The following is a 15981-nucleotide window of genomic DNA, read 5'->3' on the forward strand; positions in this document are numbered from 1 at the left end:
TGGAAAGGGGGCGGTGGGCAGGGAGAGATAGGACATGGGGCTCTTGTGTCCGTTGGTCTTAGATGTGTGTCAGAGAGTGATCTGGAAGTGGAAGTGTCCCACTGTGCGACCTGACCTGCAATGAGACGCACTGGGTGGGTCAGTTCTGCATCTTGGGGGTGGAATGATCTATTCAGAGCCACTAGGTGAGAGCCACATAGGGTGAGGAAGGAGAACTGAAATCAAGAGGATGCAGATAAAATCATTTCACTCTCCCCTGTAAGAGAGACATTTCCACAGTGGGCTCCCACCTGCCCCTTCGACCTCTGCAGGGGAAAGCGCATCGCTCCAACGGTGGCTCACCTTGGCTGTGCTTTAATGGGGAAGGCGTTGCTCGAGTACTGCTTGTCTAGGCTCGTCAGGACATCGTTGAGGTTTTGGTTCAACTGTAAAAAGAAGAGAACCCTAAGAAGCAGGTGGGGAATAGGGCTGGCTAGCCAAGGCAAAGACCTGCATCAGGACCACGACGCCCCAGGAGAAGGCATGGTGCTGGTGAAACTGGGCCCACCTTGGTTCCGGCCCTTCCTTGGTCACCCCCTTTTAACGGGAACATAATCCGGAAGCACTACAGCAATCCATGCATTCTTTAACGCCTCACCAGCACCCCCTGGGGAGCCTTTGTGTCTGATTTACAAACAACCCTGCTCAGATCTTTTCTATTTCCTGCCTTTCTCCACCCTCCCCGATATTACCAGGGACCTCTGCATGAGCACAGCTGAAGCCTCAAACCTCATCTGTGTCCACACCAGAGGTTACTACAACGAAACGGCTGTGTCGCAAACGAAATTACAGGCCAAAGTCACCCTTGGCGCTAAGAGATCCCACTCCATCAATGTCAATGGTATTGCACCGGCCATGCCAGCGATTAATTCGATCCTACAGCTCTAATAAGAAGCAGATGACTCTTAAGGAACAAAAAGGTCCTGATTTCTTGCATATGTCCCCAAACAACAAAAAAATGGGGAAGAGAACTGCAAAACATGTGACACAGGAAGAGGATTCTCTCTAAACCAGTGGTCCCCAAACTTTTCAGGGTCATGCCCCCCCCTTTAACCCTAGTCCCCCCCGGAGCCAAGGCTGGGAGTGGAGACAGGGCTGGGGGGGGGGGTGCAGCTGGGGCCATGAATGAAGCCCCTGGCCGAGGCTGGGGGGGAGGGAGGGAAGGGGCAGGGCAGAGAGTGGAGCTGCGGCCGGGCCTCGGTGGGGGCCACGGCTGGGCATGGGGCCAGGAGGTGGAGCCGGAGCAGAGCTGGGGGCAGAGCGGGATTGGGTGGCGCTCCCTCTTTGCCCACCGTGGGGACTGGGCCAGGCCCTGCCGCACCCCCCAAATGTTCCTCCATGCCCCCCTGGGGGCGGGGGCATACCCCACAGTCTGGGGACCACTGCTCTACACAAATGGGTTTCCCAAAGTTTTCCCTTATAAAATACTGAAGTATAAGTAAAAAAACGAAAGAAAAAACCATTGCCTTTAACAATAGTGTTACTACCGTGGTTTGTAGCATGACTGTAGAACACTGGATTATTTTTGTAAGGGTCCCTGTGAAGTATCAGCAGACCTTGAAGCTAATGTTTAAATGATGCCAGTCGTTTCCTCACTGTGAGTGGTTACTTCTGGGAATCTAACGACCATAATGTTGCTTGTTGCTTAGCTGCTGTATTGTTGCCCGGACTACAGTTGGAGAACAAAAGTATCTATTTTCACTTGGGCTCCCTGTCTCCTCATAAAAGATTAGCGGGATGTATAGGGAGTGTATAAATCATGTGAGTAACGCACGAGCCTGGAGGACTCCGGGAGTTATTTCAAATCTGGTTTTTAAGTTAAATGAATACAAATTCTGGATGAGAGAGTCAGTGTGTTGGCCTCGCCACTCACTACCCCTCAGACCTCTTCAGGGCCTGGCTAGGCAGCTACACAACAAGCATGGAGCAACTAAGGCATCTGCTCCTTAAGATACTCCTTATGGCATTGAAGGTTTACTACAGATGGCGCCTTTGCTACCAGTTTATCCATTTTAGTAAGTGAAACTCTTTACCCAAAAGTTTGAAGGTGCTGAATCAGACTGGCTTCATTCACTCTTGGTGGGATCCACTGCTCTCAGGGGAATATGCTCCAATCAACAGTATTCCCAGCTGAAAACAATAAGATTCCCTGCAGTGACCAGATGGCTATTTAAACAGGGATGTTAGGATTGTAAAGCCATCAAGACAAGTGCCTGGCCTCAGCTTGGTGCTGGCCTCTTGTACAGTCCCGGGTGCATTTGCTGCACTGCACAAGTGACTGCTATCAATAATAGCACGGCAAATGAATACAAGGGCCCGTAACCTTACCTTGCTCATTTCTTTATGGAAGTTCTCTTCTAGGCCTGCTATACTCTGGAATGTGTTGACATAGAAACCAACACGACTGCCAAATGGAAACAGAGCAAGAGTTAGTGGATACAGGTGGCTCTTCCAAGATCTGCGGACTTGGTTTCCTTTGCTAATACCCCCCCACACACACACTTCACAGTGAAGCTGCGCTCACTCTCCGTCCTAACAGCAGTGTAGGTCAGGAAGTCCCCGGACAGCCCTGTGGGTTGGGGCAACTGTTTTGCTTTGCTGCCATGTGGGAGCCACTAGTTACGGAATAAACCAGGCCAGTGGGGCCTATAGGAGATGGTTGGTTCTAGCAGAAAGGGAGAAGACAGGCCTGTCAGGGCGCTTTCCATGGTGGACCCACCCCACGCCATTCTCCAGAGTGGCACAGGCCATGGACCAACACCCCCCCGTCCTCCCTTCTGGGAAAAGAGACCATGATAACAGTAACTGCCGGGGGAAAAACAAAAGGGTTGAGCAGGGAAACCCCCGAACTCGAGCAGGCTTTAGGGGCCTGGTCCCAGATACATTCACTACGTGACTCCCAAATCTAGTGATTTGAGTCAATCCAAGAAAAGTGCTGTCTTGCCTGCTGGGTTTTCTTCTCTGCAGAAGGGGAGCGAATAAACTACACGGCTAGAAAGCTAGAGACTGACTACAGGGGGACAAGCTGGTTACTCGGGGGTCACGGGGTGAAGTGCCCTGCTGCCAATAGCCAAACTGACAGATGCCTGAAGCTGGCAGGGGCCAGATCCTCAGCTGGTGCAAACTGGCAGGGACAGACTCTGCCTGTTGCCTGACTGCCCGCTGCCAACCCAGCACCTTGAGGGTGGGGAGGGATTGTGCAGGAGCAGAGGGGGGTTGGGTTAGGGATGTCGGGGCAGCACCAAGCCAGGGCTGGCGCTGCCCCACGCTCTCCTCACGACAATGTGCTCTCTGGAGCTGCAGCCGCCCAGCTCTTGCTGTGAGATGGGTTTCTCCTGAGGAGCTAGGGCCATTGCCTCTGCTTCCTCAGGAGAGAGCCCGGCGCTGTCTGGCTGGGACACCTACCAGCCTTTGGGGTTGGGTGAGGAGGCGGAGGCACCCCCTGAATTCAACCCACTCCTGCCGGGCATCTGTCTGGCATCCCCTCCAGCCAGGGTGGGGTTGGGAGCAGCCCTCACTGCAGGGGCAGAAGGGAGCGTGTGGCCACAGGATTGGAGCAGGAGAGGAAAGTGGGCGGAACTGCTGGGTGCTTTACAATAGCAGGCAAGGGAGAGCGCGGCCTGTGCCCTCAAAAAAGCCAAACCAGAGGCGGTCCCCCCACCCTCAGACCAAGACAGAGCCACAGTTCCAGCTGCCTCCATCTGATGGGCAGAGGGGTCCCGACCTGCATGGTGGGGATCAGCAGCCAAGAGAGGATTACACCCAGCAGGGGAGGGAACTCCCCAGCAGGCACCGGCCCAACCGCTGCACAGCTCGCAGCCGGCGGCTGCATCACTCACGCTGCCACACTGTGCGTGTACCCTGCTAGAAGTCAGGATCCCCAGGGGTCCAGCGGCCCCTCAGGATTTTGCTTTCATCCCGCCGATGCCTGCTCTCCCCTCCTCCTGTCCTGCCTCCGCCCCCATCAGCCCCAGCCCCAGGGGACTGCATTTTTAAATCAGAAATTGGGACACTTCTGAGTGGACTTTGCCTGCACTCCACCCTAACACTCCCCTCCCCAAACATCAGCTCTCCTTCCTCACTCATCCCCTGGCCTCCACCAGGATGTCTCCTAGCTCCCCTCCTCTCTGTGGCTGGAATCCCTGTACAGCAAACCTATGATCCACTGGTCTCCTTTCATTGCCTGCCTGTTTTCCTGTGCCCAGCCTGCACTCAGGAGCCAAGCACCATCAGGTGGACAGCTGGGTCCCTGCTGTGCAGCAGGGCTGGAGGGTCTGGGACCCCCATGCCAGGGAAAGGACATGCCAGCCAGAGCCACACCTGGGAACTCAGTGCCGAAAGGCGCCCTGCAAAGAAAATCCTGCAGAGCTGGGGTCAATTGCCTCAGGCTGCGGGACTAAAAACAGCAGCGTAGATGCTCCTGGTTGCGCTGCAGCCCAGGCTGTGAAGTCCAGCGAAGGGGGAAGGTCTCACAGCCCAGGTGCCAGCCTGAGTGGGAATGTCTACACTGCTGGTTGTAGCCCCCTAGCCCGAGCCCCACAGGCTCAAGTCAATTAACCCAGACTCCAAGACTCACTGCCACAGGTTTTTCTTTGTGGTGTGGAAAAGCACCTAAATCCCCTTCCCCACTCCCGTCCCACTACATCACCAGTGTAGTTCAGCTCTCCCTAGGCAGATTTTCATGACCCCTACCACCCATTGTACCATTTTGTACCACTGAAACAAACATGCAAAATTAACACACACACACCCCCCACACACACACGCCCTAATGCACTATGTAATTTATGGACAGCCCCCAAAAGCAACACACACTGGGTGGCTACTGCGTTCCCGGAAGATCCAAGGACGGCAGGGTCTTGGAAACAGGATAAGGGGTGGCTTCTGTGAACGCTAGGAGAGGCCCCAAGAGCTGGGACGCACCCAGAAATCCAGGGCAGAGGGTCACCCTTAACCCAGGCCCCCCCTTCACACCAATGGGGAGCCCATCACAGTAACGACCTCCCTAAGGGGTGACTGGCCCCCAGCGGCCGCCCTTGGGCACTCACCTATTCCATAGCGAAGGCAGCTCCTCCTGCAGATCGAGGTTCATCTCCTCAAACACCTTCTGAGCTTTCACCAGCTCTTCTTCAGCCTTCACAACAGAGACAGGACAAGTCAGCACCCAACCAGCTCCCTGCAGCGCAAGGCATTCGCTGCTTCCCTGGCCAGCTGGAAAGACCAGGCGAGGGAGATCCCCCACGCCACACAGGCCGCACTGAACCCCTCGGGACGCTGCCTGGGTTAATTCTCTGCTGAGGACAGAGGGCCTCATTCTCCTCTTGTTTACCCACCTTTTATGGTGGTGCCACTCCCCTAATTGACTGCCGAGAGGGAAGATCAGACCCCAGCGGGTGTACCTCAGCCTAGCTCCATGGACAGCAATGGTGCCGAGCCGGCTGGGCACCCCACCCCAGCTTTGAACCCCCACTGCATAGGGAGAATCAAAGACAGAGCTCTGCACTGCCAGAGCAAGAGCTTAAACCAGCTGACGAGGAATCCTCCGTCATGGGGGAACCCACCGCAGGTGCAAAGCTCCTACACTGGGGTCTGATCAAGATTTTAACTCCAGCACCCAGCCCAGCAGCCCGCTCTGCCCGTTGGACCACTCTCTGGGTGAATCCCCCTATCTCCCATTGCCAGCACCAAGGAGCCCAGGACCGGGGCAAGAATTCTGGCATAACGCAGAGACACAAGACGCTCATTGCTCCTACTGCAAACAGCACAAGTCAGCACCAGGCACGTCCACCGCCCCACATGCCCAGAGTCAGCACTGGGCACCTCCACCACCCCACTCCCCCCCCCCCACCCCGAGTCAGCACCAGGTCCACCCACCACCCTCCCCCCGAGTCAGCACCAGGCGCACCCACCACCAGCAGCGTATTATCACCTACGCCGACAAGGCCTAGGCCTAGGGCAGCAAATTTGCAGGGGCGGCACTTGAGCTCTCTAAGAGTTTGGGGGTTTTTTGTTTTGTTTTTTGGTGCACTTCAGCACTTGCGATCTCAGAGGTTTTTGCTTGGGGTGGCAAAAAAACCCAGAGCTGGCCCTGGGGCGGCAAAATCATTAATCTGCCACTGCCCACCACTACTCTACCCCCCTTCCACCCACATGTCAGCACTTGCCACACCCACCACCCTACACCTGCCCTGAATCAGCACCGAGCACGCCCACCTCCCCCAACCCTCCCGAGGCAGCACGGGCACGTCTGCCACCCCACTCCCCGCAAGTCAGCACCAGGCACGCCCACCTCCCCAAGCCCCCACCCCACTCCCTCTGAGTCAGCACCGGGCACGTCCACCTCCCCACTCGCCCGCTCCTCTCCCCGTCCCAGCATCCTTCTTCCTCCCTTCAAGGCCCTGTACTGCGAACATTCCAGTTTCAAGGTTTCCATTTTCTGCCTCGCCCCTGCCCGCGTGGTGGTGGTGTGGGGGAAGAGAGAACAGCGAATCCCCGGGGTAACCACCCCGCAGCACAGCCTAACAGGAAGGCCAGCACAAGCTGCTGTTTATATTAACAATAGCAGGAATGTCACAATGCCACAGGGCTCTCCAGCCTGTGTGCAAATCCAGCCCCCCACCCTCCCAGGGGCCCACTCTCTGCCTTCCTATTGTCACAGGAACTTCGGCACCGGAAGCTGGCTTCCTGCCCCTTCCGAGAGACAAGGGGACAGACATCGCCAGGAGAAGGAGACCTGCTCTGCAATGGGGTTAATAGAGGAAATCTGGCTTTAGGCAGCGTTGGGCTCTCTGTCTCAAGGATGAGCATGCACACAAACCAGATTGGGGAGGGTGGACGTCAGAAAAAGATGCATACTGGCCTAGTATGTGGCAGACCCAAGTCCTATTTCTGGTCTCCTGCTTCGCTGGCCAGGGGGAACTAGCAGAGGAGGCAGCTCAGTGTGTGTCAGTCTAGCCCCCACCCAACTTTCAGAAGTCGCCAGCCCCCAGCAGAAGCCTGGAGTGACGTCCTCAGTGCTCAAGGTCAGAGGACAAGGGGTTCCTTCCAGAGGAGAGAGCGCTGGGTACTGGAAGGAATGCCCAGCTCGGCCTGTCTGTGAAATGGTGGGTCTCTAACCGAGATAGGGAGCCACTCCAGGGAAGACATGGAGCAACGGGAGTCACATCCATCTTTCTTGCGCACTGGCGTTCAGCAGTTCTGCCCGGTGCATGGCACAGACAAGCCCACCATTTTCTGTGGGCTTGCAAAAAATGAACCCCCTCTTAAACAGAGATGCCACTTTAGGCTATGCAGGAGGGCAGAGGACGGGATCACGAGGGTCTCTTCTGGCCTTAACATCTATCAGGGCACGAATGTTTCTGACCCATTCACTCAAAAGGGAAAAAAGGGTGAAGTACGTGTCCCCTTTCATTTCCACACCAGGCTTGAACCATAATCAGGAGTTAAAATCCCCAGAGACTAAGATCCCCATTAAATTCTGTTTGTTTCTCAGTAGCCCCATTGCACAATGAAGGAAATGACATGGTCACTCCCTCAGGTTTATCCGTTCTCCAGGCCGAAGGAGCCAGAAAGCAAATCCTACACTGATCTGCGAGTATTGTGACAGCCCAAAAGCACAGCCCCTAAAAGCCCGCAGGCAGCGTTCACTCTAGAAACGTAAGGGAAGAGAGGTCCGTGCAACTCAGAGCTATGCCTAGGGCTCTGTGGTGGATATTTCAAATCCCTTTGGATGTTCCCAGTGATGGAGCTAAATTAAGTCTCTCTCATGCTCTGGCCAAGCCAATGGTATATGGTCACCGGGATCCAGCTCTACGTAGAATTTATTTTGGTTGGATGCAGCTGGCCTGATTCTGTGCAGTGCTGAGCATCTCCTCGCAGCTGTCCTCAACTCCCACTGTCATCCCTTCAGCCGCTATCCCCATGTTACAGGTAGGGAAGAGAGGGAACATCTACACTGCACACTGTGGGCCAGACTCTGACTCAGGTTTGAGCCCTAGCCCCCCCTTCCATCCACACACATCTCAGGCTGACTCGGGTCAGTAAGGACCCAAGGCCTGGATCCTAGGACCCTGATATGGGGGTGAGTCAGAGACCAAGTCCTGCTGAGACGCAGGTCCAAACCTGGTCATTCTGCAGTAGGGAGGCAGCTCAAGCTGCAGACCCAAAGTCCGAAGGTCTCTGCAGTGCAGTGTGGATGTGTTAACACAGCTGCAAGACCCCGGTGCAGCAATTGTAAACCCAGGCTTACAGTGCAGTACAGATGCCTAAGCGCAGGCTTGGAAACACCAAGTGCACAAGCCCAGGTTCCACATACCCAGGCTTAATGTGCAGCGGGTAGAGAGTCCAAGGCCCAGATGTTTAAAGGTACTTAGGCACCTCTCTCATTGAGCTCCCGTTTTGATTGAGGCATGTAGGATCTGGGCCTAAGTGACTTGCCCAAGGCAACACAGGAAGCAGTGTCAAAGCTAAACCCAGGTCTCCCAAGTCCCAGGCTAGCGCCTAACCCATAGGCCATGCTTCCTCTCTGGGGAAACAGAGGGACACACCGCTCAGTTAGTTGGTTACTCGCTGGCTGATGGGACGGAGCACCAGAAACACTGTTCTGCTGGAGTTACAGATCACTAAGGACACTGCTGCTCAGACAGGAGTCAGCGTTTCATTGGAGCTGAGGAGCAGCAGGAATTTGCTGCTGTAAGCGGTTTCCTCTTTGTTCCAAATGGCATAGTCACCAGAACGCTACAGTGTAACTCGCTTACACCCGCTAAGAGGAAACCTCCCGAGCGTTCACAAGAAACTCCCACTATTTTCTATCTGTTAAAGGCCTGGCTGGTTAGTTATTTGAAAGGTTCATTCTCAACTCCTTTTTATATTAGAAACCAAAGGGCTTGCCCAGTCTTAGTCGCCGCACAAAAACACAGCGGACAATTAGGGAGACTGTGAAATAACCCGAGACTGAAAGATGAGCAATTGGCAGGAGAAGAGATTTTTACTCGGGCTGTTTAACCTTCTGGGATTTGATAGCTTAATGCTGAGTCCTTTGGTTATGGGCTGAGAAACTTCCCTCTCCAGCTGTGTAGGCCTCCAAAGAAACTTCCAGCAAATTCTCCCTTTTTCCCTGGTATTTCTCAGCTGAAAAACAAGCCTAAAGAATCCTGTCAGGCCTTTAGACATCAAGAAGCAAAAGTATACAATTTTTCCTCCTTTGCAGGTCACCTTTAGGGGCAATGCAATCAGCCATTTTCTCCATGAGCCGATGCTCAGTTTACATGGCACCCCAGCATTTTATTAGCCAGTATCGTTATCTGTACAATCAGAAATTGGCTGTGAAAGCTCCCAGGCATTTTGAAGTGTGACCTGTCATGGGTAAACAGTGATTCATTCACTGACCAGGAATCTGAGAGAGCATTTGAATGAAGCAGATGAGATCACCTGGAATGTAGGAGTAGGTATTTGGGTTTCTCTGAGTCAGGACAATGACTTACTGTCCTCCTCCCATTCAGAATATTTGTTTTTCTTCCTCCCTAGCACAGTCCTCCTGTCTGTCTGCTCCTACTGTAGGTCCCTGAGACCCAGATGCTCAAAAGGTACTTAGGAAATGTTTTAAATGGAAGTTAGGCACCTACCGACCTTTGAGGATCTGGGTCTGGGTATTTCCCTGAAAAACATTCACCATGGGAGATTCCACCTTCCCACTCCCCAAGCAAGGGGATGAACAAAGAATCCAATTTCAGTAACTATAGTTTCATTGACTTCACTTCCTAAGCTCCTTCCCTGTAGGTTCTCAAATCTAAATAGTACCTGGACAAACCCTGCTTTCAGGCAGCCCCAAGGCCTGCAGCTTGACGGTGTTCAAAGTCTAGCGCGGGTCGCACATCTTGCATCCATTTCTAACCCAAATCAGACCGGACCTATGAGGCCTTGGGAGATTTTCTCAGCACTTGTTCTATAAATGAATCATTTCAAATCTGCATTTTTGGATCTCACCCTGGGAAAGTTTTGCAACTAATTTGTACAAACGTATAAACCACTTCTGGTTTTTGCTGTGATATTTTGCTTCCAGCTTTACTGAATGGCAGAAATTCATGAGGCAGCTTCTTACGGTTTCTATTTTTAAACCATAAAAATCTGCTTCTCATTTAGGGAAAAAAAAAGATACTAGTAGAACTGCATGGGATCTTTTGTCCCAGTCCCATTCTACGCCCCCTCCCCTGGTGCTCACTTTATGGGGCAAGGCCAGTGGCAGATTAACGCATGGGCCTATGGGAGCCTGGCGAATTTGGGGGCCCCTGCTGGAGCATTGAGGAGCAGGGGTTGGGGCCCCATTGAAAGGGAAGTGTGGGGGAGCCCAAATATTCTTTGTGCCCAATAAATCTTAATCCATCTCTGAGCAAAGCATAATACAGTTTTACTGGGGGAGGGGGAGAAATCAACAGATCAACCCTACACCAGATGCAACTTCACTTAAGGTCACTGGTGTTAGACCAGGAAGAAATCTGTCGCCTGCATAAGGAGGACACACTTGACGGAGGGCCTAGAGTGAACACTGCCTGGAAATTAAACGCACGTTACAGGACTAGAGCCCAAAATAGCACATGCGGGGGTTAGAGCCAGGTAGGTCGGCAATCACCTGATTTCGGAGCAGATTAGTTTGAGCAACGAGATGAGCTTGCAGTTTTCCTTGGCACCACTGAGGCGCAGCTTTCTCAAGCAGCGAGACAGGCTGCGGGGGGAGCGTTTTCAAAGGAAAGAGAAAACAAAAACAAGAGAGAGACAGACATCTGTTTAGAAAACAAAATCACAAGAGAGAGCATTACAGGCTGGGCCAACCCAATACCACCAAGGCAAGAGACACAGCATCCAGGGGACAATTAGTTACGAATCCTTCAAAGCATGCCAAGTATAGCGGTAATTAATGCTCCGATCGGGAGACGGAGGGCACCAGGGCTGGCAGACTGTTTACCAGCAGCCCAGCTGCAAAGAGCAACAGGCAAGAATGGTTAGTGACTTAGCACACAAATGCCACGTGTTGAGTTTCCGCCAAGTGCCTTCCAGGAGGTCGGGATTAATTCAACGTCACTCTCGTCCACGTGCAATTATTTAAAGTCCACAGCACTCCATTAAAATAGAGTGTTAACTCAGCAGTAAGTAGCAGGATTCCTAAAGGGTGTGTACATGTGTTATAAGAAGGGAGACAGGAGAGGAAGGATGAGTCCAAAAGAATTCATGATGCTGTTGGTGTTATTCGAATATCATGAAAAAACGTCAGTTAGCTCCCAATATTTGCTCTATACTGTAATAACGAGACTTTGCGTTTCTCCAGTGCTTTTCCATAGAATCTCAAAGCACTTTACAAAAGGCAGGTAAGTAGCATTATTCCTATTTACCAGGCAGGGTAACTGAGGCAGAGAGGGCTGAAGGGCCAGACCAAGCCCATTGCAGTGACTGGAACAGCTCCTGTTGACTTCTAATTGCTTTGTCCAATTGCTCTGGGCTGGGCTCTGTCCTTTGGTCCACATTGCTCATCGACCTTATCTATTCATCCGTCAATAACTGGTCACCTGTCACAGAGCGTCAGCACATGAGCAGTTTGGGCAAGAGCAGTGAGTGAAGCAAAGCTAGCAGAGTCTAGCTTCCCAGACTTGAAAATACCAGAGCCAGTGGCACCTTCCAGTATGAAAGAGCAAAGCTGTTCAGGGGATGATTTATACAGCAGGAATTAACAGATCAGAGGCTCTGAACAGGTCACGGTTGTGTCCACGCTGAAAGTGCCAGGTAGTCCCTCCCAGCAAACACTGCTATCGTGCTTCAGTTTCTCTTTAAAGAGAAAAGCCAATGGAAAGTTCTGTTAACTGATCCATCTGGCACAGCAGCCAACCACTTATTCTCATCACCATTTTACAGATGGGGAAACTGAGGCATACAGGTATCCAGGATCAGGGAAGGAAATAGATCCCAGATCTCCTTCCTCCCAGTTCCTAGCTGACACCATAAGGCCATTCTTCCTCTCTCACTCAGGCTTCTGTGCTCACCAAAACTTAACCACATACCCCTGAAATCTGTGTCAGGGACATTGCACAGAAGATCAGCGTCCGTGCACTAAGGCCTTCAGAGCCTTCTCCTGAAGTTTATTTTGGGAGTAAAAATAAATGCATGGGTGGGACCCTGCCAAAGAGAAAACATTCTGGCTGGATCATCGCATGACAGTTCTCTAAACAGAAAGCACCTGGGAACGATGAGTCAGCATGTTAAAAGTTCCTAAATGAGCAGTTATTAAAAATAATAATAATAAATGAAAGCAGGGCCCGCCCTGTGCTTTACCTTGGCGATTTTGGTTTCGTCTTTCTTCTTTGCAGTTTCACATGTTAATTCCTAGTCACGATAAGGCCCAAGTGATCCGGGAGGGCGTGATTTCAGAGAGACTGAAGGGTGTTCTGACAACTGAATTGCCAATTTTGCTTTGGCCATGGCACCTTCCAGTATGAAAGAGCAAAGCTGTTCAGGGGATGATTTATACAGCAGGAATTAACAGATCAGAGGCTCTGAACAGGTCACGGTTGTGTCCACGCTGAAAGTGCCAGGTAGTCCCTCCCAGCAAACACTGCTATCGCACTTTTGATTTGAGCATCCCAGAGCGCTCTGCGGACTTACTGAATTCAGGGCACAGCAGCCAACCACTTATTCTCATCACCATTTTACAGATGGGGAAACTGAGGCATACAGGTATCCAGGATCAGGGAAGGAAATAGATCCCAGATCTCCTGCCTCCCAGTTCCTAGCTGACACCATAAGGCCATTCTTCCTTTCTCACTCAGGCTTCTGTGCTCACCAAAACTTAACCACATACCCCTGAAATCTGTGTCAGGGACACTGCACAGAAGACCAGCGTCCGTGCACTAAGGCCTTCAGAGCCTTCTCCTGAAGTTTATTTTGGGAGTAAAAATAAATGCATGGGTGGGACCCTGCCAAAGAGAAAACATTCTGGCTGGATCATCGCATGACAGTTCTCTAAACAGAAAGCACCTGGGAACGATGAGTCAGCATGTTAAAAGTTCCTAAATGAGCATTATTAAAAATAATAATAATAAATGAAAGCAGGGCCCGCCCTGTGCTTTACCTTGGCGATTTTGGTTTCGTCTTTCTTCTTTGCAGTTTGTAGGGATTCAAAATGGTGTCTGGCGCTGTCGTAATCCACAAGCTTCCTCCCTCGCTTAGCGATCCGAGACTGAGAGAGAGAGAGAAACACCAGCTATGAACAGCTAGAACCATAAAGTTTAGACCCTCGGCATCTGGGCTCCACAATTAAACCCCTCCTTAATTACACCCCATGGAGTGAGTAAAGAATTGGCCCTTCCGGGTGTGGGCTAGCTGGAACTCCCTGTTGCTTCTGGGGTTCAGACCCCATAATAGGTCACCCCCTTCGGAAAGTCTCTGCCGCTGGCAGCATTTTCCCCAGGCATCAGGGAAATGTCTCTCTGCATCAACCTTCTCCATTATCTGTGAAGCACCAACAGCGCAGGACATGAAGCAAAGACACGCCCCCCCCAACCCAGAGCCCCCTTCCTGTACCCCAAGCCCCTCATCCCCAGCACCACCCCAGAGCCTGCACCCCTAGACAAGAGCCTAACCCCTTCCTGCACCTCAACCCTCTGTCCCCAGCCTAGAGTTCCCCCACACACCCTGAACCCCTCATTCCCAGCCCCACCTCATAGCCGTCACCCCTGCACCCCAACCCTGAGCCCCTCCCACACCCCAAACCCCTCATCCCCAGCTCCGTTGGGGCGCAGGGTCTCCTTATGTATTCTAGAAACTCCATAAAAATGCACTCCAGAATGTTCAGTATTGGGTTTCACAATATTTTATACAAGTAAACCCTAGACAGTGACCCGCACAGGAGGGGGAACTGGCTTTTGTGCCTTTTTTTGCTTCTTAAATGATGGTTGCAGAAGGCCTGAAAGGTTTTGGGGTTTTAAATCTGCTTCTTCTTAGCTGTTTAAAAAAAAATAAAACCACTCAGAAATAGCAGCTTTCCTGTTCTGAATAGGGTCTCCTTGAAAGTCCAGAGAACTGAATGGGAGCATTCACTGCCCTTAACTGAAGGACCTGGTTGTTCTTTAACAAAGAAATCTTTCCTCCCGCCTGTTTTCTGTATATTTGAGTTAAATGGCTGTTAAGACAAAAAGCTTTTTGAGATGGGAGAGAATTTGTCAAATTGACAGTCAGTTCCTATTTCCTCAGTACTTGCAACAATGTAATCACACCAGCTCCTGCATCCCAGGAGAAGCAGGGGAATTTCTAATGTAAAAAAACACTTTATTTAAAAACAGAAAAGCCACTTTCTAGATCCTAAAGCAGCAAAAACAGGGCACAAATCCATTTTGTTTCCTTTTGCAGGTCACCTTTAATACATTGTATGTTCTTATGTAAAGCTTTGCTGTGCAGTCTCACTGATGTGGCATTTGCAACATCTTTTGTAATGGTTTTCGATCAGTCACGCAAACCAGACTTGACTCAAGCCACTGTTCAGTGCGGGTGGCAAACGCATCCATGCTGAATAGGACTTTACCAGAAAAAAGACAAATTAATTTTTTTTAAACCCAGGTTTTATTGTAAAAGAAATGACCTGCTCAATAAAATATATGTCTTAATGTAGGCCCCAACTGGAATCGGATCTTTAGCTAATCCTAGGAAAGGATCAAGAGATGGACAGGGCTTTGATTATAGAGGGATCTAAACCAAGCAGGGGGTTGTTTTAATTTCTCACTCTTTGGAGCATCATCATTTGGGGATAGGGTTGCCAAGGGACATATTCCTGGAGGTTTCATCCCATGACATCATCTTCAGTTAAAGATTACAATTTAATTCCTGGAGACTCCAGGACAATCCTGGAGAGATGTCAACCCTCCTTGGGGATTGAGAAAGAGGATGAAAAAAACCACATCTGTAATGCTGCAATATTCGTGGCCTGAGATTTTGAAAGGAGAGTTTGGGTGCCTGACTCCTTAAGGTTTTAGGCTGGGGTTCCAAAAGGAACCTAAACAAACAGTGTTCAAGAGATGCTAGATGTGGAAAAAATTTAGCCCTGGTCTACACGACACAGTTAGGTTGACCCAAGGCAGCTTACGTCCACCTAATTATGTCAGTGTCTACTACAGTCTTGTAAGTGCCCTGCGCCAGGTTGCAGCCCCTATACCAGCTCCTCACCAATATCCTGTTATGTTTCTGGCTGCACGTTTCCCCTCATCTCCTTCTCTATGCACTCCCTATCTGTGGCCCCACAAAGTTGCGGGACCTCCTGGTCAGCCTCCTCCTCGCCCTGGCTAAAATGGCCGTCTACGCAACCAGGGAGAGGAGGTTACCGGAGTCTCCATCGGCCGACTGTGGGGCTTGTTTCCGATCCTTAGTCCGGGCAGAGTTCTCTGGGCGGTGTCCACTGGCTCCCGTGACGCCTTCGAGGAGCACGTGGGCGCTGTCCGGGGTTCTCTGCTCGGTGTCCCCGACAGGCTCCCTTATGACCCTCTGACCGCACTCCTGTCCCTGTTCTTTTATTAGTTGTCCCCCGAAATTCGTGGGTTTCTGAGGTCCTGTAGATCCTCCCCTTAGGCTGGGGAGGGGGGGGAATCCTTTAGCATTGGGCGGGCTTCTGCCCGCCCAGTTCCCAGAAACCCAATAGATACACCAACATAATAACGCCACCTCTCAGAGGTGTGGGGCTGATGTTGGTGTAATTAGGGGTGGGCAACACACAGAGTCTGTGTAGACACTGCCTTACTTACATCAGCTGTTGGAAGCTAGAGAACAAGAAGGCTGGAGACAAGAAAGCCAGGCAGCTAGAGAACTTCCAACAGTGGCCAATGGCAGGTGCCCCAGAGGGAATGAACAGAACAGGTAATCATCAAGTGATCCATCCTCTGTCACCCATTCCCGGCTTCTGGCAAACAGAGA

At 51.5% G+C, this 15981-nt stretch overlaps 1 protein-coding gene across 7 annotated transcripts in view; it reads right to left on the minus strand.

Annotated features, from left to right (window-relative positions):
- Positions 1-15981, minus strand: part of BIN1 (bridging integrator 1) — a 154644-nt gene that overhangs the window by 46269 nt on the left and 92394 nt on the right. For 5 of the 7 annotated variants that reach the window (XM_039495961.1, XM_039495964.1, XM_039495965.1 and 2 more), the window contains exons 6-10: positions 13154-13261; positions 10667-10759; positions 5088-5173; positions 2368-2443; positions 343-425 (exon numbers count right to left, since the gene is read on the minus strand). In XM_039495961.1, the coding sequence (XP_039351895.1) occupies positions 343-425; positions 2368-2443; positions 5088-5173; positions 10667-10759; positions 13154-13261 (446 nt within the window). The remainder of the gene's footprint in view (positions 1-342; positions 426-2367; positions 2444-5087; positions 5174-10666; positions 10760-13153; positions 13262-15981) is intronic. The other 2 variants (XM_039495963.1, XM_039495966.1) reach the window with 1 other exon arrangement.

Source organism: Mauremys reevesii, linkage group 11, assembly GCF_016161935.1.
Source record: "Mauremys reevesii isolate NIE-2019 linkage group 11, ASM1616193v1, whole genome shotgun sequence".
Lineage (NCBI taxonomy): Eukaryota > Metazoa > Chordata > Testudines > Geoemydidae > Mauremys > Mauremys reevesii.